Genomic DNA, 23,189 nt, shown 5'->3' on the forward strand with positions numbered 1-23,189 from the left:
TCGATGATGGGCAGTCAAGTCAGACTTCGTGTGTTCAGAAATATTTTTCACATTAGCATGGCCTTCTGTACCCATCATTTTTGTTCACTGAACAGACTCATGAAGGTGCCCCTTACTTTTTCTCCTGAGGTCCTTTCAGGCAGGTCAGTACGCCCTAAGCGTGTGTTCACACTATGTAATGCATAAACTCCCCACTTACTAGGTGTTAGTATTTATAGGTGTTTAGAACATGCAGGTGTCCTCCTTCTGGACCAGCAACAGAGGTAAAATATGTGTGGGACCTATGTAAATTTGCTTTAATACTGAATAGGCAAGAAAAAGTCCCCTGGCAAGTATTCCCTAGTCGTATTCTTTATGTCAGGTCAAAAACCTCTCTCTTGCCTTCTTTTTCAGAGTTGAGTTTTCTAACACATTGCTGGTCACTTCTCTGTACTTCAGTGTGTTAGAGTTTCTTTTTCTGTTTCTTGCTACTTTGTTATCATTAGCCTTTTGTGTGACAATATAAGAGGACTACATTTTCTTTGCTTCCTATTTTTGGCACCCAGTAAAGAACTCCTATAGTAGGTACGTTTAGCCGTCTGGAGTTGATTCAAGAGTCCTGACAAATCCATCAGTTCCAAAGCACTGTGTTCCTTATGGACTTTGCCCTGATTGGAGCTGGGCTTCGTGAACAGCCATGCCCCCTTGCTGGCATCTGCTGGGATTAAAATGCTAGTTTTAAATGCCAGCCAGACCTGGCATGAGGCCTGATGCCTTTGGTTCGGGATCTGAGCTGATTTGTGAGCATCTCAATGGGCAGGAGCAAGGAGGAGGCTTGAACGGGGCCCACTGACCTGCTCCCCCCCACAGCCATGGCAGTGACCCCAGCTGTAGGGGGTGGGTGCAGGGGGACAGGGGGCAGGGAGCCTTAGTCTGTACTGCGTAACGTTATTTAACCCGATTACCTCTCAGTCTTTCCTGTTGTTCCTTCTAGAGCTCGATGAAGCTCTTTATGATGAAAAATGTCATGATCACTCACTGTCTTCAGTTGGGTTCCCTGGGGAAACGGGCTCTGAGGTGGAGATTTGCGGGCGGGAGGTCTGTTGGGCAGTGTTCTCAGACAACCCCTGTGAGAGAAGCAGGAGCAGCTAGAAGGGGACACGGAACCCGAACTCACTGTGGTGGGGGCCTCTGCAGATCTCACTGGGAGCTGGAAAGCTGGCATGGGCTCCTCAGACTTGTCCTGGATAGAGCCATCAGTTACCAGATGTGGGCTGCCCCAGGGAGGGGTCAAGGGTGTAGGCTGCTCCTTTCCACTGAGACAAAGCAAAAAGTAGAAGCCAAAGGTCAGAGGAAAGCACTAGAAGGGAACGAGTGGTGCAGATGAATTAGTTGGCTGAGCATAGGGTATGCAGAAGAGATCTGAGGGAAGCCTGGCTGGTTGAGACTGTTTGCGGTGAGCCCCGGGTGCCAGCCTCCAGACGCTCGGGCCGTCCTTGGGCAGGATGTAGCCGCTGAGAGGCTGGGCATGGCCAGGCTGGAGGGCTGGAGCTTGGGGAAGCTCAGTCCCACCAGAGTGTACTCCAAGAACTGAACTGGACAGACCAGCTGGGGATCGAGGAGGGGGTTTCTGTGAGACTCTTCACCTAGGAATTGGGGTTGAGGTTTTGAGACAAGAGGGGGGCAGACATACCAGCTGTTCCGTGGAACTGTTGGAAAGGTGTAGGTGCGGGTGATTTGAGCAAGGGCAAGGGAAGGGTCAAGACCGCCATGAGCTCACTAGACAGTGCCATTTAGAGGAGTCCAGAAGACAAACCCAGAAACAGCCAGTAGGAAGGCACTACGGTATCGTGGCCAAGGGCCTGGACTGTGAAGAGAGGTAAGCAGTCTGGATTCACAGGTGACTCATGAAGCCATAGGTCTGGGTTTTCTTGCCTACCGAATGGCGAGAACAGGAATGGCTGCTTCAGCGGGCTGTGGTAAGGTCAGATGAAGCAGCACCTTTGGAACCGGAGCCAGTGAGCGAACACACTGGCCAGTGTTAGCTTTGGGGGTCGGGTTGACAAAGTCTGACACAGCCAGCCCGTGCCAGAGAGGGCTGGTAGAGACCTGGGAGTTCATCCTCTGGAGGTAATGGTAGGAGACTGACATAAGGATTTTTCTGGAAGCCTCTGGAGAGTTCAGAGGAGAGAGACTCAGGTCTTCAAGTATGTCAGCTCAGCCTGGATATCTCAGTGTAAGACAAGAGCTGGGTCATTTGGAGGCTGGGCCCGTGGCTTAGAAAGCATGAGAACGGCAGGCCCTTCACTCCACATTGGATGTCAGTCGGCTGGGTTAGAGCTGGGGTCTGGTGGCCCTCATTTCCTTAGCCTGTATAGTAGGAGCCCAAGTTCCCCACCCCCCAGAACCCCACCTTCTGCCTGACAGCACCAAAGGTCACAATTTTGAAGCTTTTTCTCCACTCAAGTAAGTCCTAGGACTGTCCTTATAATGATAACAAAGATGCATATGATGGTTTGGGGAGATTTTATAGAGCTTTTCCTCATAACTTTATTTTTGTCATTTCCATAAAGGGCAATAAAATATAAATCATGTGACTTTTAAAAAACTGAAATTAGCTGTCCTCCTAAAATCCCTGTTTTTAGCAGTTCAGACAAGTAAGTAGGCTGTTTGTAGAACTTGACTTTTTAATTGTTTAAATTTTTTATTGAGATAAAATTGATCTATAACATCAGCTCAGGTGTGTAGCACAATGATTCCATATTTATATGTATCGTGAAATGATCACCACAGGATCTAGTTAACATTCATTACCACATATAGCTACAGGGTTTTTTTATTATTATCTAGATAACGTTAAAATCTTGATGCTGAATAACACATTTGAAAGCACATTTTTGATGTTCAGGAGTTGTGCATGGATAGAATTAAATGCTTCTTTGTGAGATCATGTTCATGTTTCAAAATTGAGTGGGATTATTTCCTAATAAGCCATGCTCCAAATGTTCACTGGAAAGCAATGTAAAACGCTTTTCTCCCACTCAGTGTTAGATGGATTGACTACGTCGCTAACAAGCTAGAAAAGTCTCTTTACGTGTACTTAAATATAATATATATTTATTTGTGTATACCTGTGTGTGTGTGTGTGTGTGTGTGCGTGTGTGTGTGTGTTTGTAGGTACCTAAAACAGAGTATCAGAAATACGCTTTGGCAAATTAAAAGCTTAGACTTCCAAGTAGGAGGTGTTAAGTCTAAGCTAATACTTGGAAAGCACGTAGATCTGTGCCCGACAAGCTGGTGGGCGCTCAGTAATTATTAGCCGTGACTACCCTTGCTGGTTGCCCGCTCTGGGGTCTGGTGTGGACCGAAATGGCCTTCACCTTGTAGGCGCAGGGGGAGAGCTCCCTGGGGAGGTGCCCTGTGGTACTCTCCAAGCTGAAGGTGAGTGAAACACGCACTTGCTGGCTAGACTTCCGGTTGCATTTTATCCCAGTGTCCGAAGCCTGATTTCCTGACCCCCCCCCCCAAAAAACCTGACCTTCCCCAAGAAGGAACTTCCCCTCTCTTAATGGGATGGGGCTTGGCTTTATCCAGGCTGCCCACAGGTTTCCTTGAGCCCCAGTCATGTTACCTGGGAAGTCACTGAGAGACCTTACCCCCCCACCCCCACCCACCCAGGGCACTGTTCTGGGGTGGGATTGAGAACAGCCCCTCTTCACGTGTCATCTGTCTACAGCCTTGCCTTGGTGGCTTTCTGGGAGCAGAAGGAAGTGTGAACCATGGGGACATGGGGACACAGACATGTCTAAGAATGGGGTCCTCATCCTACTGCTGACCCTGGGTTGACCTGTTCTCTCACCATCCTGGTCCTCCCACCTGAAGACCTTGGGGCTAGCGAGAAGTGGGGATCCCAGGGCCTCAGCATTTTGTTATATTTTTAATCTTTGGGAATTGAAATAGTTTCATTGATTTTCTCTTTAGCCACCTCATCAAAATATTGTATAAGGAAGGTATTGTGTGGGGGGGGATAAGTGAAGAAGACCTTTTGCAGTTGTGTCCTTGTGTCTTAAAAGAATCCCGTTAGGCACGAGATTGCTGAGTGAGAAACGATGTAATTATCTGAAAATGTAATTTCCTGGGTGGGGGGGTGAATTAATGGAAAATACACAGAAAGAGCAGATACCATGAAAAAGGGACCAGCTTTAACTGACCACCTCCATATTTCTTCCCAGCAAATTCTGCTATTTTAGGCATGATTAAAATACCGTGAAACTGTATCTTTCAAAATTGTTTGAAAGGAAACTAATTTTACTTTGCTGTTTGTCCTGTTTGTACTATTCTTATTTTTCCTTGTTAATAGAGCAGGCATTCTCATCGCACATACTGGAAACCATAGAAGAGCTTTCAGAGGAAGAAAAAGGTAACCAAGGACTCGCTCAGGGTTTCTACCTGCATAGATTCTATTGAGATGCTAAAACCCAGATCTTGAAATTGACGATCCAGTGGTTTTGTCACACCAGTTAGGGAAGACATTTAGGTTTGGGGATGACGTTTTCAATCCATCCGTAGTATTCTACGATCTTATTCCTTTAATATGCTGTTATATTTTCCCCTGCTTTACTGTATTCTTAGCATGTGACTAAGACCTTCCTGTGTTAGGGAACTTGGGGGAAAAAACCCGAAGTCTTTATGTCAATGCAGATATTTTCTGGTCAGAGGGCAAGTCAACACAAATGCATTGTGTGCCAGATGAGACAAAAATATTCCTCGCACGGGAGTTCTTTCTCACACCCTGAATCTGTGAAATGAGAGGGTGAGCTGCCCGTTTCCATGCTATTTTAATAGCAAGAAAAGCATGTTCAAGCTCCCAATGTAGAATATTTGTAGGCAGAATGTCTTAAAAAAAAAGATATATTTATTATAGAGAGCAAGTGCACACATGGTCGATGGGGGGAGAGGGAGAGAGAGAATCTTAAGCAGGCTCCGTGCCCAGTGCAGAGCCTGATGCAGGGGCTCGGTCCCACCACCCTGAGATCATGACCTGAACTCAGATCAAGAGTCAGAGGCTTAACCGACTAAGCCACCCGAGGGACCCCTGGATAATGTCTTTATGGTGAAACTTGGGAACAGTTCAAAGTTTGGGGAGAAAATTAAAGTCATTGTGGCTTATTCATTTTATTCAGCAGCTCTCAAAATTATTTCCTGTCAATTAATCTTTGAAGTTTATGAAAATCGTTGCACATTATTTAGAGTATTTCCTGATGCCAGACTTGTAGATCCTGAAACAATTATACTTGAATCTGTTTACCATCATTTTCTCCTTAACAATGATAAGGATCGACACCCTATATTATCTCTTTAGGAGAAAGCAAATTGTTAATATTTATATGAACTCGGGTTTTACTCTTTGTGTTAGGAAGAGAATTAAAAATGATACATTCCAATTTGTAAATTCTTAATATTTGTTATAACTTCTGTGTTCTCTAGATGACTTTTTCCAAATTATTTTTTTAAGATTTTGTTTATTTGTCAGAGAGCACAAACAGGGAGAGCGGCAGGCAGAGGGAGAAGCAGGCTCCCCGCTGAGCAGGGAGCCCAATATGGGACTTGATACCAGGACCCTGGGATCATGATGTGAGCCGAAGGCAGATGCTTGACTAACTGAGCCACCCAGGCATCCCTTTGCAAATTATTTTTAACAGAGCTACAAATCGAGACGTGACTCAGGCACGTCCATTGTATCTGTGCGATGTTTATTTTCCATTCGCTTTCAAGTAATGTGCTTTCTCCCTCCTACATGTTATTTATTGATGTCTGGAACACCAGATATTTTCAGCAGAATCCATGAAATGCGCCAGGAGGTTATACAGAGTCTCAAGTTCACACTCATTTAAAAAAACAAAAAACAAGTCTGTTAGATTCCTGGAGACCGTCCTTACTTAGTCCACTGTCACCCCTCGGGGCCTCCACTTAGACCCACAACATCCTTCTGGTTGTGTTGTAGAATTCTTCTCCCCAGTCCGCATAAGGTGTGAGTTTGGGATCACTGCCAGCAAACGCCCTCATTTGTTGTTGCCACATGCAGGGAACCAGACTGGGAAAGAAAATAACCTTTGCCACCTTCCATGTGTTTAGACACAGCTCTAGTGGGACAGAGACAAGGGCCGAAGCCAGACAGGCCTAAGTCCCCAGCACGCTGTTACAGAAGCCAGTGACCACACGAATCCTTTAGGAGCTCTGTGGAGTCAGCAAGCCGCTAGCACGTAAACTGCCATCAGAAAGTTCCTCGGCTGGGCTAACATTTTGCAGATGATACCTGTACAGCTGGATTTTGGCAGTGGCGTGCACAGCACGGGGGCTGTTACCCAGAAGCGTGCATGACCATTTCTGCATCCTTAACACTTTTGACAATCCTGGAGCGGCGTATTTGATCTTGCTCTTCTATAGGATGTTAGAATGTGGGCCAGCAGGGGTCTCAGAGGCCATTTCATTGTTCAGGAACTCGAAACACAGGGGGATGGGCAGGGGGACGGGGAGCGTGCTCCAAGTTGTTGAGCTTAATTAGTGACAGGGCTGGAACTCAAGCCCAGGTTCCAGCTTTCCACAGTTTACCGCGAAGAACAAAGGGGACAGAGGCAGGCTGGTCCAGGACTTGGGCGGCGGGGGGCTTGGAGCAGTGTCTTTACCTCTCTGGTTTTCTCATTCTCACGTGAAAAATGAGAAGACTGATTGCTAGATTTTTGATGTCCCTTCTGACTCAGAAATTGTTTTTTGGTGTTTGTTTTTCACTCTTTGGTTTGTGCTATAACTATTTGTTCACCAAACTGGTACATTGTACGTCTGCTAGAAATGATCACTTGTATGGGCTGCTGTATGTTGGGCCACCTGCCTGGGAAAGTGTTGTCTTACTGATCTTGGTGAACAATATGTGCTTTGATTAAAATCTTCCGTTGTGATTGGCTTTCCAGCGATGAATTCCACCTTTACATTAAAAACTTCATTTTTTTTTCCTGTCCATTCTACATTCTTTCTCTTGGTTCCCCCTGACCAGCCCCAGCCTCGTGAGTCCTTCCTACCAAGAGTTTTCTCATTATCCATAAACGAATCCAAAGCAAGCATCAACATATAATGCAAATTTGAGAATAGGGGAAATGTTTAATTTGCAGTCATTTTGGGAAACTCGGTCACCAGAAGGAGCTAATCATCAGGGCTGAGGGTGAACCCAACCCAGTCGGCAAACAAATTCAGTTCTCTTGACCCGGGTCCTGGGGAGCAGACAGAGCCTGGAGTCTCTCTGGCTGTGCTTCTGTGTAGTTCTTTTTTATATCCTGGGCACTGGCCCGAAAATTCCCTTTGTGTGAACAGGCGGGAGTTGTGTCTCTCCCTGTGGTAGCACCATGACTCCTGGGCAGTCTCTCGGTACCTCTTCTCGTTGTTCACCCTAGATGGTTTTCTACACTTGATGGCCAGCCAGCCGCCAAAGTCCGCAACACGGCCACGGCTGCAGCTAAGCCCTCTGGATTTTGCTGTATTGTTCCCAAGACAGAAGTGCCTTTTTTTTTTTTTTTTAATTTTATTTATTCGAAAGAGAGAGAGCAAGAGTGTGAGCGGGGCAGGGGTGAGGTGGGGAGGAGCACGAGGGAGTGGAACAAGCAGACCGCTCTGAGGCTTCCATCCCATGACCCTGAGATCATGACTTGAGCCAAAAATCAGGAGTCAGATGCCCACCCAGCTGAGCCACCAGGTGCCCCCAGAAGCATTTTTTCTAAGGAGGCTCCAGAATATTGGAAAACATTGGTGAGAAAACAGCATGAATGCTGAGAATGAAAAATTCAGGATTACTTTTGATTTTTACTAATGCATCATCTTACAAAATTTCATAATTTCGGTTTCGCAAACTGCAGTTCCAAATTATAGAACAGCATTAACATGCAAGATTTTTCCTCTTACCTAATGTACATACAGTTCATTGAACTACTTTTGCCCTCAGGAAAAGTGTGGATTCATGAACAGAAATATTCTTTACTGCTGGAATTTTAGAGAGTTTAGAGAAAGTCTGAGACATTGCGGCGTTTTGTTGTGGATCTTCTGTCAGTCTGAACATCGTGGGTCCCTACAACTCCCATCTAGCGGGGTGGGTGAGGCTGGGCCCCTGCAGCCCCAGACCAGCTTGGCATAGGCACTAGGCACCACCCTTGTGGGGGTGAAATGCTCCTGTTCAGGGAAAGACTCCAACTGACAGCAGTGTCATCGTGTTCTCCCAGACCTGGCTTTGCACCTTCACAAAGGGTCAGAGGAGCCCAGGAAGGAGCCTCTTCCATCAAGCCCTCCCTCTGCTTGGACATAGGACTCCATTCAGGGTCATGTAGTCACTCCCCTTTCCCAAACGCTCTTGAACCCCACCTGTTTTAGTTGGGGAATGAAAGAGGAACAGAGAAGGAAAAGTTAGGAGAATCTGGCCAGTTGTTTTTTCCTTTGCTTTTAATGATAGGTTGTTTTAAACAGAATATACTTTTCCTAAGACTCTTGTTAACCTCTTTTTCATCTTGGTACATATTTTGGGAGGGATAATTTCACACTTTGAAATTTTGTATCAATTTCAAATTAGCGATTTCAAATATATCAATTTCAAAATATCAAATTAATAAGTTCTACTGAACTTATTAAATCAAAACTTTATTACTTAATATAAATCGGGCTTCCTCAAAAATGATACATAAATTCTAATGATTTAGGCTAGATGAATTCTTCAGAAAGTAGTAAAATAATTTCAGGATGGACCATTGAATGTCTAAAGAATTCCTTTTTTCTACCGTGCTTCTGCAGAGACCTTTCTTTTACATTATTCATCTAATAATGATGCAGTTAAGGGGTCAAGAAAGAGTATTTTTTTTAAGATTTTATTTATGTAGTTATTTGACAGCGAGAGAGGGAACACAAGCTGGGGAGTGGGAGAGGGAGAAGCAGGCTTCCTGCCCAGCGGGGAGCCTGATGCAAGCTGGATCCCAGGAACCCCGGATCTCTTGACTCAGGGCTGAAGTCAGATGCCTAACTACTGAGCCACCCAGGCGCCCAAGAAAGAGTCTTTAAAGACACGGAAGTTTTGAGGCCAACTTAAGATACCTTTTTTTTTTTTTTTTTTTAATTTATTTGACAGACAGAGATCACAAGTAGGCAGAGAGTCAGGCAGAGAGAGAGGAGGAAGCAGGTTCCATGCTGAGCACAGAGCCCGATGCGGGGCTCGATCCCAGGACCCTGAGATCATGACCTGAGCCGAAGGCAGAGGCTTAACCCACTGAGCCACCCAGGTGCCCCACAACTTAAGATACTTTTAAAAGTTGTGATACTTCAGCACCATATAAATGATTAAACAATCCAAAAACCTTATCACATTACAAAATGCTTGCTTGCTATTTTTAAAAGCGGTGTTTTGCCATTTTCTACTTAGCGCTTTTATGTATTTAAAATTTTAACACACTTTGTAAACCTTATTTCAGGAAGGGAGAATGAACAGAAATTAAATCACAGCAAGGTCCACCTAAGGAAAGCTTTGAAGAGTAACCCCTCCCTCACCAAGGAAATAAGGAGCGTCTTGGAGCAGAGTTTGCTAGAGAAGCTGGAAACCTTGGGGATTAATGCGGTAAGCTCATTCATTTTGGGAACGTTTGCTGGTTGTGTTGTATTTTGTTTTCTCAATAGGAGAGGATCAGAGAAGAGAAGAAGGCACGTCTCTTCTGTCTTTGTGCACTCATTCTATCCTGATGGCCCAGCTTGCATTATTGGTTAGATGGTCTCTCTCTCTCTCTCTCTCTCTCACACACACACACCCCTCTCTGTGCATTTGGTCCTGGCGTTCACCGCCTAGCACCACTAACAAGTCCTGTGCACTCATACACACCCCTCTATGTCCCACTGCCCTGGGAACTCCTCTTGAGGCCAGAATGCTGTGTTCTATGTCAGGGCGTCCCCTCCTTCGGATGCAGCAGTAAGGACAAGGTCGGCACAGTTGATGCTGACAAACGCTCATGAAATGAAGAATGTCCCAGGCTAATAAGCTTAACGTTGTATTGCTTCAGGATATACGTGGAATTCCAAGCGATCACTTCAGCAGGGTGCTAAGAACTGTGGAATCAGCAAGACACGAACGAGAGAGACATATACCCAACATTCAGCAAATTCGAGACTTCCTTGAACATGAGGTCAGCTGTAAAATTGAGGAAAGAACTTTACTGACCTCAGGTAAGCCTGTCACTGGCCGCCATTTCATTTCTGCACATAGGAAAGAAGTCCTGTTGCCTTTAATAATTTTAAACGGTTTGCAGACTTTGGAACTTCATTGGCAAGTCTCATACTATTTGGACCGTTATAGGTTGAGTCTTGGATTTAATTTTAATACTAAAAGATGGTGGGGCGCCTGGGTGGCTCAGTGGGTTGAGCATCTGACTCTTGGTTTCGGCTCCCACATCGGGCTCCATGCCCAGCAGGAATCTGTAGAGCCAAGAGCTTTTTGGTTTCAAGAGCCAGCGTAGACAGCATCGTAGTATTTTCTTGTGCTTTTCACTCACTGATCACGAAGGCAATGGAGATTCATGAATGATGGTACTCTTCCAGATAAGTACGTTCCTCAAGTGGATACCCTTTCCAATGGAGAGATACCCAAGGCTGTGCAGCTTCCTCCCAGAAGCAGACAGCTGATAAGACAAAGACCTGTTTTTACCGATAGGATGTCTGTCCCAAAGTGAGTATTTTCGACCCTAAAATGTTTGTACTCATGTTTATCCCGGTCGGCTTGGGCTGCTATAACAAAATTCTGTGGACTGGGAGGATTGAACAACAGAAAGCTATTTTCTCACACTTCCGGAGTTTGGACGTCTGAAATCAGCATGACGTATGGTCGGGTTCTGGTGACAGCTTGCTTCTAAGCTGGTAGATGGTCCACCCTCTCACTGTGTCCCCCTGTGGCAGGGAGAGAGAGAGGTCTGATCCCTCTTCCTCTTCTTAAAAGGACACTAATCCTTTTATGAGGGCCCCAGCCTCATGACCTCTAATAAACATAATTACCTCCCAAAGGCCCAACCTTCAGAGAGTGTCCCTGGGAGGTTAGGACTTCAACACGTGGATTGTAGGGCCATGCAGACATTCTACCCACAGTAACATCTGCCCCAGCAGAGTGCCACGCTTACAGTTCCTACATGCCTGTCCTTGGTACCAGCCCATTTCTTGTAGCTTATTCTCTTTAACAAATGTTCAAAAGCAAAAATTACCCGTTCCATAGAAATTTATATTGAAAATTACATTATTCACTTGTGCCGTTTAGAAATCATTTTCTTTTGTGTTTTAGAATTAAGAAAAATATCATAGAAGATCATTTTCCCAGAAAGTCTTCAACTATTACGTGAGTACTTGGGAGTGGGGAGAGGGCGTTTAAAAAGCTCTTTCCCCTGAATATTCATTTTGTTGTAAATTGGTATGTGCCCTGTGATTAACTAAAACCCTAACTATTAAACATCGCAATTCATTTGTCACCATTCATTACTCCTTTGTGACATGTCTTTGTGTCTTCATCAGATTCTCTGTAAGTCAATAGCCTTTATCACCCTGTGGCCTCCACTAAGAAGTGAGGCCACCCCCAGTCATTTCCATTGTTCCCCTCTCTGTGTCCCATGATTTTCAATAAGCACAATGAATTCAATGAATGATGTCGTCTTTTAGTGGCTGGATCTTTGAGAGTATAATCAGATGATACTGTGGTGTTCTTACAGACATTAAGAATGGCGCTAGACTTTACTCTCTTGGGCCCTCTTAGGATAGTAAGGATCCTAGCTCCGTCACTCATGAACTTGTAACACTGATTCACTTGCTTACCTGTTTAGGCCTGTTTTCTTATCTGTTCAATGGGGTGATGCTGCTTTTTTCACAACACAGTTCTATAAATTAAGAATATATGAAAAGGGTTTAGGAGTGCATGGCCAGCTCAGTCAGTGGAACACACAAGTCTTGCAAGGTCATGAGTTGAAGTCCCACATTGGCTATGGAGCCTACTTAAAAAAAAAATAAAATAGACAAAAATTAGAAGATTAATATTTTACAAAGAAAAAAAGAAAAGAAAAGAGCTTAACCTCAGGGCTTGGCACTTAATGGGGACTTAATAAATTATAGGTACATTATTGTTATTAATTATAAGTAAAACTAATCTTATCATAACTGAATTTCATCATCAACTTTTTCTAGAGGTATTACTGCTATAAATATCTCTTCTTGAGGCATTGTGTATATATAATAGAGACAAAATAAATTATATAGATAGTAACGATGGTATAAATAGAATATAATAGAGACAATAAGATGATTGACCTTTCAAAAGCATTTTTCGTGTACAAAAATCTCATAGGAACCTTATTTCATGGGACGTAGTATGACTGAACATTGGAAAAATTTAAGTAATCAAAGAATATTCTTGAATGAATGAACACTGCTATGAACATCTCACTTTATTTTTTTTAAATAACTTTAATTTTTCTTTTTAAATTGTGGCTAAAAAAACACTCACCCAACAATTTCCAAGTGTACCTACTATTGTCGGCCATTGTACATTATGCATAGGCAATTCCCTTTTTAAAAAAAAATTTAAATTTTTTATTTAAATTCTAGTTGGTTACCATACAGTGCAATACTGGTTTCAGGAGTAGAATCCAGTGATTCGTTGCAACAAGTGCCCTCCTTAATCCCCATCCCCCTTCTAGCCCATCCCCCCCACTTTAAAAAGGGGTGCTAATTCATGTGATGAAGCAGGTGGGATTGTGTCTATAAAAGCGCTCCGGAAAGTGCAGCATGGAGGTAAATTATAAGGAATGATGCTATTTTAAAAGATGGGGTAGTTTTACCACAGAAAAGATTTCTTTCCCCCAAATCCTTGGGTTTTCATTTAGGACCCCTCCGTTCAGTTCGGAGGAAGAGCTGGACGGTGATGACGTCATCCAGGCATGCGCATCCCCGGACTTGCTTCCTGCGCCGTCCTCCAAAAGCAACAGGTGTAGCTTTGGGAAGAACACGGTCAGAAGCGACACGGACTGGACCGAGGGAAGTGAAATCGAGGACTCCGATGTTTCTCCCAAGCCCGCAGGTGAGCTCTGGTCATTGAAAATCCTTCTGGAAATTTTGTTTGGAATAGTGGTTCCTGGGGAGTGGGGGGGCGGCCACCAAGCACTGGGAGGAGAGGCTGAGAAAGTGCTCAAGGAAAGGATGGGGCTAACCCAGAAGCCACGGCTGCCCAAGGAAGATGCCCAGGGCTTAGCAGCTAATTGACGCTCAGGTGGAAGGAGAGGAAGCAGTTGGGGGTGCCTAGGTATGTTCGTTTCCGAGGACTGTAGGATCAAAGTACTACATATCTTGTGGCTCAAAACAGAAATTTCTTGTCTCCATCCCAGAAGCTACAAGGCCAAAATCAAGGGTTGCAAGGCTGGTTCTTTGTGAGGGCCATGAGAAAAAGATCTGGTCTAAGCTTCTGTCCTCAGCTTGGAGGGGACCATTACCCTCCCCGGTTCATGCATCTGTGTCCAAAATTCCCATTTTTATAAAGACACCAGTGGTACCAGATTCGGGCTCACCCTCATGAACTCACTTGAATTTGATTACCTCTTCAAAGGCCTTCTCCCCAAATAAGGTCACATTGTGAGATACTGGGGATGAGAACATCATCAAATGACCGTGGAGGGACGCAACTAACGCACACACTGGGTGTCTGTGAAAAGGGCTGCTCTCAGACCCTGGGCCGCCTGGGGAGACGGGTTGGTTCTAAAGGAGCAGAAGAGCCAAGTGTGCGGCTGCTGACCGTGTGCTGAAGAGAAATGGGGCTGAAGGGTCATTTCTTTTTTTTTTTTCTTTTTTTTTTTTTTAAATATTTTATTTATTGATTTGACAGAGAGAGATCACAGGTAGACAGAGAAGCAGGCAGAGAGAGAGAGAGAGAGGGAAGCAGGCTCCCCGCTGAGCAGAGAGCCCGATGCGGGACTCGATCCCAGGACCTTGAGATCATGACCTGAGCCGAAGGCAGTGGCTTAACCCACTGAGCCACCCAGGCGCCCCTGAAGGGTCATTTCTTAAAAAAAGAAATTCTGTTTAATGCAGTTCAAAAAATTATATATTTTAAACATACCAGATATGATTAATTTATTGTACTCTATATAATTTATATTTATATAATTATCATTTTATATAATTATAACTATATAATTATATAAAATTTGTTTTTGTTTATATAATTTACATAATTACATAAGATTTATATAATTACATAAGATATAACTAATTAATTTTAAAGTAATATTATTTTTGTAAATACCCCCATGAATATTCTACTCCTACAGACTACCTCACTGAAATTAAAGTTTCTGACCACAGCTTGAATGAGACCATCCTTCTTTGATTTCAAATGAAAGCTCGGGGTGCCTGGGTGGCTCAGTTCGTTAAGCGACCACCTTCAGCTGAGGTCATGATCCTGGGGTCCTGGGATCGAGTCCCGCATTGGCCTCCCAGCTTGGCGGGGAGTCTGCTTCTCCCTGTGATCTCCTCCCTCTAATGCTGTCTCTCTCTCATTCTCTCTCTCTCAAATAAATGAATGAATTCTTTAAAAAAAAGAATATGTTACTGCTTCTGGTCTAGGGGATCATGATTTTTCTAAAAGGAGTTATATGTCTTAATGTAACTTTTTTCAACCCCCAAAATATATCAATTGATTTTAATTTAATAAACATGATGGTCTGTAATGCTCAGACTCTTTCAAAGTCACTTATTCAAGATATTTTGGGATCGGAAAAGATAATTTTTTTAAAAACTGTACCTATTTTCTGTTGGTCACACAGGAACCGCCATTAAAACACTAACCGAAAAAGTTGAAAAGACGGTTTCAAATCACAGAAATGTGAATAAGCCAGCGGGTGGGATTAACGTTGCTGAGGCCTTCATCAAAAAAGAATTAAAAGAAGAACTAAAGGTAAAATCACCCTTGCTCGCTAAACACACAAAGAAATTCATCTTTTAATGAATATACCTTAATAACTGTACTTCTTGTAGCAAAATGTCAAACAAATATTCAGTGGCAGCCGATGAGATGTATACCGTACCTTGTCTGCAGGATGGTTGCATTTCTTTCTATTCTGTAGAGAATCCAGGATATTGGAATGACAGTGGGTAAGAAGGCATCACGTGCTTCTCAGGCTTTACAGGTTTTCGAACTCCCATCACGTGTCTGGCTTGACGCGGCCAAGTATTAGCGAGTTTGCTCCCGGATGCTTGGGACTGGCTAGAACCTGGGCCTCGGCTCCGGGTCCACGGCAGGACCTGACAGTAAGATAGGGACTTTGGGGGGCTTAGCCCCACTTGGGAACTGAGTGTGCAGAGAAAGGCATCAGAGAGACAAGGGCAGAGCCCGAGCTCTCTTCCCAGAGTGGAGGAAAGGCCCCAACAACCTTCCCAGCAGCTCCAAACTGAGGTTCAAGGTCAGATTATCCCAGATTTCGTAAGAGCTCCTGCCTGTGGACCAGCCCAGCTTTACTGCTACAACGTAGTGTTTCCAAGATTTTCTAAAGTCATGGCTGGTAGAGTAAGTAGGAAACATGGAAATTCCGTGGCAAGAAACAAGGAGGTGGTTCTGTCGTCCTACAAAACGCAGATTTCCAAATCCATTTCCTTGCCCTCCAGAAATCACTAGACATAGAATCTCCGAGGTTCCCCAGCTTCAGATCATCCGGTGTCAGCGGCCCTGTCTGGCCAAGAGAATAACCAAGGGCCGCCCGCATGTGCCGCATCTTTAAGAAACGCTCACGGCTCTCCGTGCATTTCTGTGCATTTCTTTCAGTGCGCGGACGTGGATGATGACGACTGGGACCTGTCATCCTCAGAGGAGGAAGGATCTCTGGGCAAGAAAACCGGGAGAGAACGGAAGGAACCTCTCCTTGTGAAGAATGAGGCAAATTCAACTCAAGTGCCAAGTGCCTGGGGCACATCTCATCTGAAGGGGCCACATGCAGAAGGTTGGCTGCTCGAGCGCATTGAAGCGCTGTCCGTTTTCCAGTTACTCGTGTCCTCTTTAAAAATATCTAACGAAGCTGCGTTGAACCAGCATCGGTCAGAAACGCTGCTGGTGTAACAAATACCATGTGCTTTGTGCACACTTACTCCTCTTCAGAGTCCTTTCGCCCGGGTGTATTTAATTTGGACCGAAACTTTAGTCTTTAAATTTTAATGTTATTTTTGAAAATGCCCACACAGATACTCTCCCCATGCAGGTGCCTCGCGGAAATTAAAATTTCTGATATTACACCGGAATGGGGCCATTCTTCTGGCAGTCTTCCTGTGTTAATCTGTTTACATATTAAATGTTTCCCTTTATTTTCTTTGAGGAAAGATTTCTCTTGCAACACTGTAGCCAGTGGGAGGAATTAGAGAGGAGGCCAGGAGCTGACATTGTTTCTGGATGAGTCCTAGCGTCTGGCTAAGTCCAGTAACTTAACTCCCAATATAGTTCATTTTTAAAATTATAAAATGTGATTTGTAATTTTTGTCAAAGTAATTCTTGCACGTGGTGAAAGGTCATCTAGAAGGGCTTGTCTGCGCCCTTCCCCCAGCTACAGTGCCCACCCTCGGGTCTGTGTGGCACCCCGAGGTCCACCACGTCTCTTGGTAGTAAGTCAGACTACAGATTCCAGGCTCATCAACTTTAGAAATGAACTGTTTTGTTTTTTTTTTAAGATTTTGTTTATTTATTTGACACACAGAGAGAGAGAGAGAGACAGCAAGAGAGGGAACACAAGCGGGGTGGTGGGGAGGGAGAAGCAGGCCTCCCGCTGAGCAGGGAGCCCGATTTGGGGCTCAATCCCAGGACCCTGGGAATATGACCTGAGCCGAAGGCAGATGCTTAATGACTGAGCCACCCAAGTGCCCCTAGTCTTGAACTCTTGATGTCCTGCTAAGACAGATGGGGGTGTGGCTCATTTTCTGCTCTCAGGACAGCTCTCAGGACTCCTGTTGGGTGTTTTCCTGCCCCCATCTGTTAATTTTTTTTTTTAAGATTTTTATTTATTTATATGACAGAGAGAGATCACAAGTAGGCAGAGAGGCAGGCAGAGAGAGAGAGGGAAGCAGGCTCCCCGCCGAGCAGAGAGCCTGATGTAGGACTCAATCCAAGGACCCTGAGATCATGACCTGAGCCGAAGGCAGAGGCTTAACCTACTGAGCCACCCAGGCGCCCCACCCCATCTGTTACTTTAAATTATACGTGCAAACCTCCCTGCCCTTCCCATTTTCAGCGAGATCTCTCGCCACATCACTTTGTAAGATGAGCCATTGCTGCGCCAGCCCTCCAAGTCATCTTTCCTCTCCCCCAGAACGTGAGCCGGGCCTTTGCTCTCTCACGGTGCCCATCACTAGCTTATCTGTGCTTCCTAGTGAAGCCCATCGACCCTAGAAAACCCATATCTACCATTTAGTTCCTCCTTGGCTTATTATAATTTTATCCTCCTTTCTTCACACCTGTCACTCAGAGTCAGTAGCAGCAACAGAACGTTCCTGAGCTCGGTTAAGGATCCTGACCCTGGGCTGAATACAGAGGAGAGATGCTGAGTGGAAGCCTCTAGACAAGGGTCCCTCATGGTTCCCTGGAGATGTGGCCGTTTTCGTGGCCCTGTAGCCTCCTCCAAGCCTGTGGGAGCTGGGGGCGTGGGGATTAGCCAACAGACCTGGACACTGAGCGACAAATGACCGATTTTTACAGGCTCGTCTGATCACTGGAGCTCCTCTTCCTCCTCTCTCTCCCTCCACAGGACTTCAAGACGAATCCAGCACCCTGAAAAGCAGCTTAGTGACGGTGACTGACTGGAGCGACTCTTCAGATGTGTAACCACCACCTCAGGGGGGTCAAGGTGAAGATACCGGCAGGTTTCCAGCGACCTGCCCACAAGACCTCCACCCCCCGCTCCTGCCTTACAGTATTTCCCACAAGGACACAGAAGCTGATTCCAAGAACAAGGATCTCTTTAACAGCACCTAATTCAGTGTCAGAAAACAAAAATTGTCAACAGTATTTTGAAGCATATAGAGGTGTTTGACTTCTGCTGCTTAAAATTAATATGTCATTTGAAGTCATAAAAAGTTTTTCCTTCAGAACGGTACTCTAGTGTTTAAGTGTATTTTTTCAACTAATTTTTAAGTGAATTTTTTTTAAACTTTATAGCAGGTTTCGGTTTGAATTAAAACTTTTTTTTTAATATATCTTTCTTATGTCCATTTTCACACTGGAAGTGTTTTATTATAAAATTCCATTAATACGCTTAAAATTGAATTAGTGGAATCAGTGAAATCTTAAGAGTAGATTGGTTACTTTTCATATAGAAATAAGTTTAGAATTATAAAAATAGAGCTGGGCTAAGTTAAATACATTTTCCAGAAGTATGTATACCATACTCTGACTTGAGCCCTTGTAAGCATGTTGTTATTAAACAATTATTTTAGAACGTTAAATACCATTTCTGCAGTATAATCTCTACCTTGGATATTTTATGAATAAAATATAGCTGTTTTCAATGTCAATTTATCAGTATATGCAAAGATTGAGTCATTACTGAATTCATACGTCTATGTCCGGTTTTTTCCCCACTCTTTTCAAATGCCAACGCATATTATAAAATACCTCAAAACTAATTAGTTCTGTTCTTAACAATTGTCAGTGGTCAGAAAGTTCATATAAGCTGTCTTTTGCATTTCTTTTTTACTTTGTGGTACTATCTGTACTCTGTCTCCCCCCCCGCCCAAAGTAACATTTTAACTAACAGTCTGTTGGGTTTTGGATCTCTTTTCAGTTCGCCAACTTTTCAAATAAAGCCCTCCCTTACCTCACTGTGACTGCGGCTGAATTAAGGATGAGTTCCGGAGCTAAACTTACCTTGTTGGGAGGTCCGGCTCACCCTGTTAGCTGTGCCACACAACATCCTGATCTGAAGCCACAACCATTTGTGTTTCTGCCCCTCCCCCACCTCCCCCAAGGGTCCTTTTCACTTGTACACTTGCACATTTTAAGCACTTCCCACAGGGGCCGTTTTATGGAAATGCACTTTCTATGTAAGCACTTTAATAAATGCCAAATCAAATTTCCATATAGGAGGACAGAGATAAGCAACACACCAGAGCCACACGGTGCCTGAGAAGGCACACAGGCCACTGGACTCATTCAGTCACTTTTCCAACAGATATTTATTGAAGTATGTGGGTCTATTTTGCGTTTTGGGTTTTTTTTAAGATTTTATTTATTTGAGACAGAGTGAGAGCGAGTGCATGAGCAGGGGGAGGGATAGAGGGAGAGGGAGAAGCAAACTCCCTGCTGAGCGGGGAGCCTGACGTGGGACCCGATCCCCGGACCCTGAGATCATGACCCAAGCCCTGACCCAACTGACTGAGCCACCCAGGCACCCCTATTTTGCTTTTTTAACATGCATCATTTGTTCATTTAATCAGAACAACTTTGGGAAACGGTATTTATCATAATCCTCATCCTGAAGGTGTGAGAAATGTAGAATTATTAAGTAATTTGTCCAAAGCCATACAACTAGAAAGTGACAAGAGCAGGCTTTACTCGGGTCTCTGTGCTCTGTGTCTCCACTCCCAGTGGAAAGGGGTGCGGAAATGGGATGAACTCTGCTATGCAAACCCGGTATTTAAATTAAGTCGCCCCATCTGTGTTGCAAAAGCCACTCCTTGAACTCCTCTCTTTCAACCTACCATGCTGTCCTCGGAGATGTGGTTCCTTCCAGTTGTCTTTGCATCCTGTGTTTCCCTTCACCAATACGCAGCTAACACGCTTGTGGTTCCCAACAGAGCTTTTCTGTGTTTTCACCACCCGCTCCTCTCCCTAAATTCTTCAGGAGCTAGAACACTTCAGTACAATCTAAACATTACCTTTAGTACCTTCAGCACAGCTCTGAAATAAAAAACTCGGTTCTAAACACACACCCATAAAATCCGGCCCCCCACATTGGCCTGTAGCACCTAATACCCCCTTGTGGCTTTCACTGCATTTGTATCCCTAGAAGAGATATTTATAAATATTATATATATAGTATAAATCTTATATTCATATTTATTTTAATTATATATTACATGTTTATATATTTTCACATATATTTCTACATATTCTATATGTATATATGTAATACAGAGATCATTTGTTTAGTAACAAACTTGTTCATTTCCTCTTCCCACTGAGCATCTTCCAAATAACATGATTTTTCCCTGTTAAGTCTTTCATGCTGTTCAGAGACCACTGGGGCAACTTACATGCCCTGAAAAATGGTAGGTCTCTCCATTACCCAGAGTGGCTGTGCACACAGGGCCCGAGAGACACGCCGGAACTCGCCCATCACTGTGAGCGAGGCAGGCGCCACGCAGGCTCTGGAACCTTCCCCAGAGTCAACCATGACCAGCGTCTCTAGCCAGGTTCATGCTGACGCCTCAGCCCTGAATCTGCTTTCTGTATCAGAGAAGCCTAAAGCGGTTCTTTAAGGTGGACGTGCCAGGCAATGTCCTGGCCCCATCAGCCTTTCCTTGAGCGGTCACTGCGAATCACACTGGTGACAAACAGGTGTAAGAAACCGGAAGTCCTCGCGACACAACCAGTAACCTGTCCATTCAACCCAAACAGCTTTTGAGGAACAGCCTCAGACTTGCCCCACACTGTTCATAAGACACCACTCCTTACACACCTTCTGTTTAATATAGGAAGGAAGAGAAACCAGGAATGGGGACAAAGGATGCCACGTCTGAATGATCAAGAAGGCTCCATTACACATGCTTGATCCGCTGGTGCTAAATTCTTCTCACGTTCTATAAATGTACAAAGTATGTACAAATCCTGTAAATAACCTGTTTATTTTTTTTATAGAAAGCCACAACAGAAAATGATTAGAACATTGACATCCACACAATCAGCAAATTCTCCAAATTCATGTTTTTAAAAATAGTTTGGAGTGTGAATTAGAGGAGGGCCTCGAGGAGGGGCATCATTCTGTGAACAGTTCACTTTTACAATAACTCGAGACAGCTCGCAGCAGTGCTCTTTTCAGACGTACGCATTTTTATCAAACTGTTTGGAGGGGTTTGTGGTTTTAAAATCTCCTTCTGCGCCGTGATACTTTGTCCGAGAAGACAGGACGGACGTGGCCCCGTTGTAGGAGTATCCCATCCTGCAAGGCAAAACATAGCCTGGTAGATCCTCGTGTACACGGAGAGCAGAATCCGCCACCCCCTGCTTCTGTCCCAGCAGTTTCAGACCTTCCCTGATGACTCTGAGGGGGCTTTCTCTCTTCCTCTCTCTCGCCGCCACTCCCCACCCACCCAACTGTCTCACTGTCATTTCTGAACAGTTAGTGCGAATTCAGCAGAAGACACTCGGGGCTTGTTCATCTGCTCAGTTTTTCTCTTTTAAAACCCATCTTCCTGGACCCTGGGGATCGGAAGGACCTTCGTCAGGATTCTCTATGTGAAAGTGATGAGGCTTTTAATTATATATTAATTATAAAATATAATATATACAATAAAATATAATATATAAATTATAATTCTATATAAATTATAAAAACGGTGAAGTTTACACAGGAAGCCCTATCGTTCTGCTCACAGAAAGGGCTCTGGAGTATAAGAAGGCAGAGCTCTGGGTTTTTTTTTGTTTTTTGTTTTTTAAATTAACTTTAACCGTATATTTGTTCTATTCACTGTATTGATTTTAGTTAATATTATCTTCACTATATGTCCCAAACTTTTACCAGTCCTAGTTTTTGGACATTTCTGAGAATCGTGTGAATGATCTCTAACTTGCCCCACCTGGAATAATTTTAACAGGTCATTCCTGTCTCTTTTCCATACCTGGGAGGTTTGTTGTTGTCAGATATCGAAAAGCAAAATATGACTCCACCAATGATGCAGAGCGAGGCTCCTGCCCATCCGATAAACAGAGCAGCTCCTAATTCGTACCTGCGAGGGAGTGCGTACAGGTGTTATGGTGGACTTATCTGAGGCATAAACAGTGTTTAAGACCAACGAGCCAAGATTGCCTAAATGCTCATCGCAAACGTTTGCTACCGCAGCTTGTACAGGAAGTACCAACACCTTGTATCTGTATAACGCTTTAAACTTCCCTCGACGTGTTTTTCTAGCCACCTCTTGATTATATCTTCCTGACTTCCCGAAAGGAAGAAGAGGTGATCCCTGCAGGCAAAGCAGAAGCAAAGCCAGCTGAGGAGCCCGGGCCTCCCGGCTCGGCTGGTACCTTCTCTCTGGGCCCGTCTGAAGCTCACAGAATGTTCCATCAAACTGGTCCGCTGCGCAGGGTAAAATTATTTCGCAGAGTCCGGTCAGAAAACGGCGGGTTCCCTTTGCTTTCAGTTTAATTCAATTCAATAAACATTTCTTTGCAAATCATGTACGAGGTGCAATCCCCAAACAGGCCACTGGGGCATGAGGGTTATTTTGAGCTGAAGGCAGCAGCGGAGAAGCAGATTCCAAAAAAGCTTTCCGCCCATCCCCATTTGTCTTAAAGCAGGACATCGATTTGTAAAGATGTCCCTCCCAGCCCCCTACCCTGCCTAGCAGGAAGGACGGAAGTTAATCACCAGAGACAACAGTACACGGGGGCGGGGGGGGTGGTGAGCACACAAAGACACCAGGGGGATCTTCATAACAAACTCAACTAACCAACCATATCTTCCATTAGTTCCCCCATAGATCTGCCTTCCCAGTCTGCTGCTCCAGTAGGTCAAAGTCCTTTTCTCTGGTCTTGTCACCTCTCTCTGAGCTTACTGTTCTTTTATTTAGATACCATATAAGCCCAAGTTCTAACCAGCCCTGAGTTACTCATCACTGAGGACTCCTACATGTCTCCATGATGTGCGTGTTAACCAACTCTATTTTTCTCCGGTTAATCTGTCTCTTGTCAGTCTAATTTATCGGGTGCAGCTGAGAACCCAGGAGAGTAGAGGGGGGAAGAAAGTTAAGTTCTTCCTCCTCTACAGAGCCCATACAAAGTCAGTGCTAGATACAGCACTATCTTGCTTATCACCACATCTAGTGGGAGATAAATACAAAATAACATCATTTAGCGACAGATTGCCATCTGGCTATCCACAGCACTCTGCTGATGCCTCAAGCCGATGTAAAGATCCACCCGA

The 23,189-nt window shown here is 44.4% G+C and overlaps 2 protein-coding genes across 6 annotated transcripts in view; one reads left to right on the forward strand and one right to left on the reverse strand.

Annotated features, from left to right (window-relative positions):
* Positions 1-22,319, forward strand: part of DZIP1 (DAZ interacting zinc finger protein 1) — a 51,222-nt gene extending 28,903 nt beyond the window's left edge. The window contains exons 12-21 of one of the 3 annotated variants that reach the window (XM_032864145.1): positions 4,340-4,399; positions 9,477-9,619; positions 10,056-10,218; positions 10,591-10,717; positions 11,321-11,374; positions 12,909-13,102; positions 14,841-14,971; positions 15,836-16,010; positions 17,799-17,897; positions 22,215-22,319. In XM_032864145.1, the coding sequence (XP_032720036.1) occupies positions 4,340-4,399; positions 9,477-9,619; positions 10,056-10,218; positions 10,591-10,717; positions 11,321-11,374; positions 12,909-13,102; positions 14,841-14,971; positions 15,836-16,010; positions 17,799-17,875 (1,124 nt within the window). In that variant the 3' untranslated portion in view covers positions 17,876-17,897; positions 22,215-22,319. Of the gene's footprint in view, positions 1-4,339; positions 4,400-9,476; positions 9,620-10,055; positions 10,219-10,590; positions 10,718-11,320; positions 11,375-12,908; positions 13,103-14,840; positions 14,972-15,835; positions 16,011-17,798; positions 18,143-22,214 lie in introns of those variants that run through there. The other 2 variants (XM_032864144.1, XM_032864146.1) reach the window with 2 other exon arrangements.
* The window catches only part of CLDN10 (claudin 10), a 125,039-nt gene continuing 122,726 nt past the window's right edge, over positions 20,877-23,189 (reverse strand). For all 3 annotated transcript variants that reach the window (XM_032864148.1, XM_032864149.1, XM_032864147.1), the window contains exons 4-5: positions 21,889-21,996; positions 20,877-21,209 (exon numbers count right to left, since the gene is read on the reverse strand). In XM_032864148.1, the coding sequence (XP_032720039.1) occupies positions 21,086-21,209; positions 21,889-21,996 (232 nt within the window). In that variant the 3' untranslated portion in view covers positions 20,877-21,085. The remainder of the gene's footprint in view (positions 21,210-21,888; positions 21,997-23,189) is intronic.

This window comes from Lontra canadensis, unplaced genomic scaffold, assembly GCF_010015895.1.
Source record: "Lontra canadensis isolate GAN:19392208 unplaced genomic scaffold, GSC_riverotter_1.0 scaffold26, whole genome shotgun sequence".
Classification (NCBI taxonomy): domain Eukaryota; kingdom Metazoa; phylum Chordata; class Mammalia; order Carnivora; family Mustelidae; genus Lontra; species Lontra canadensis.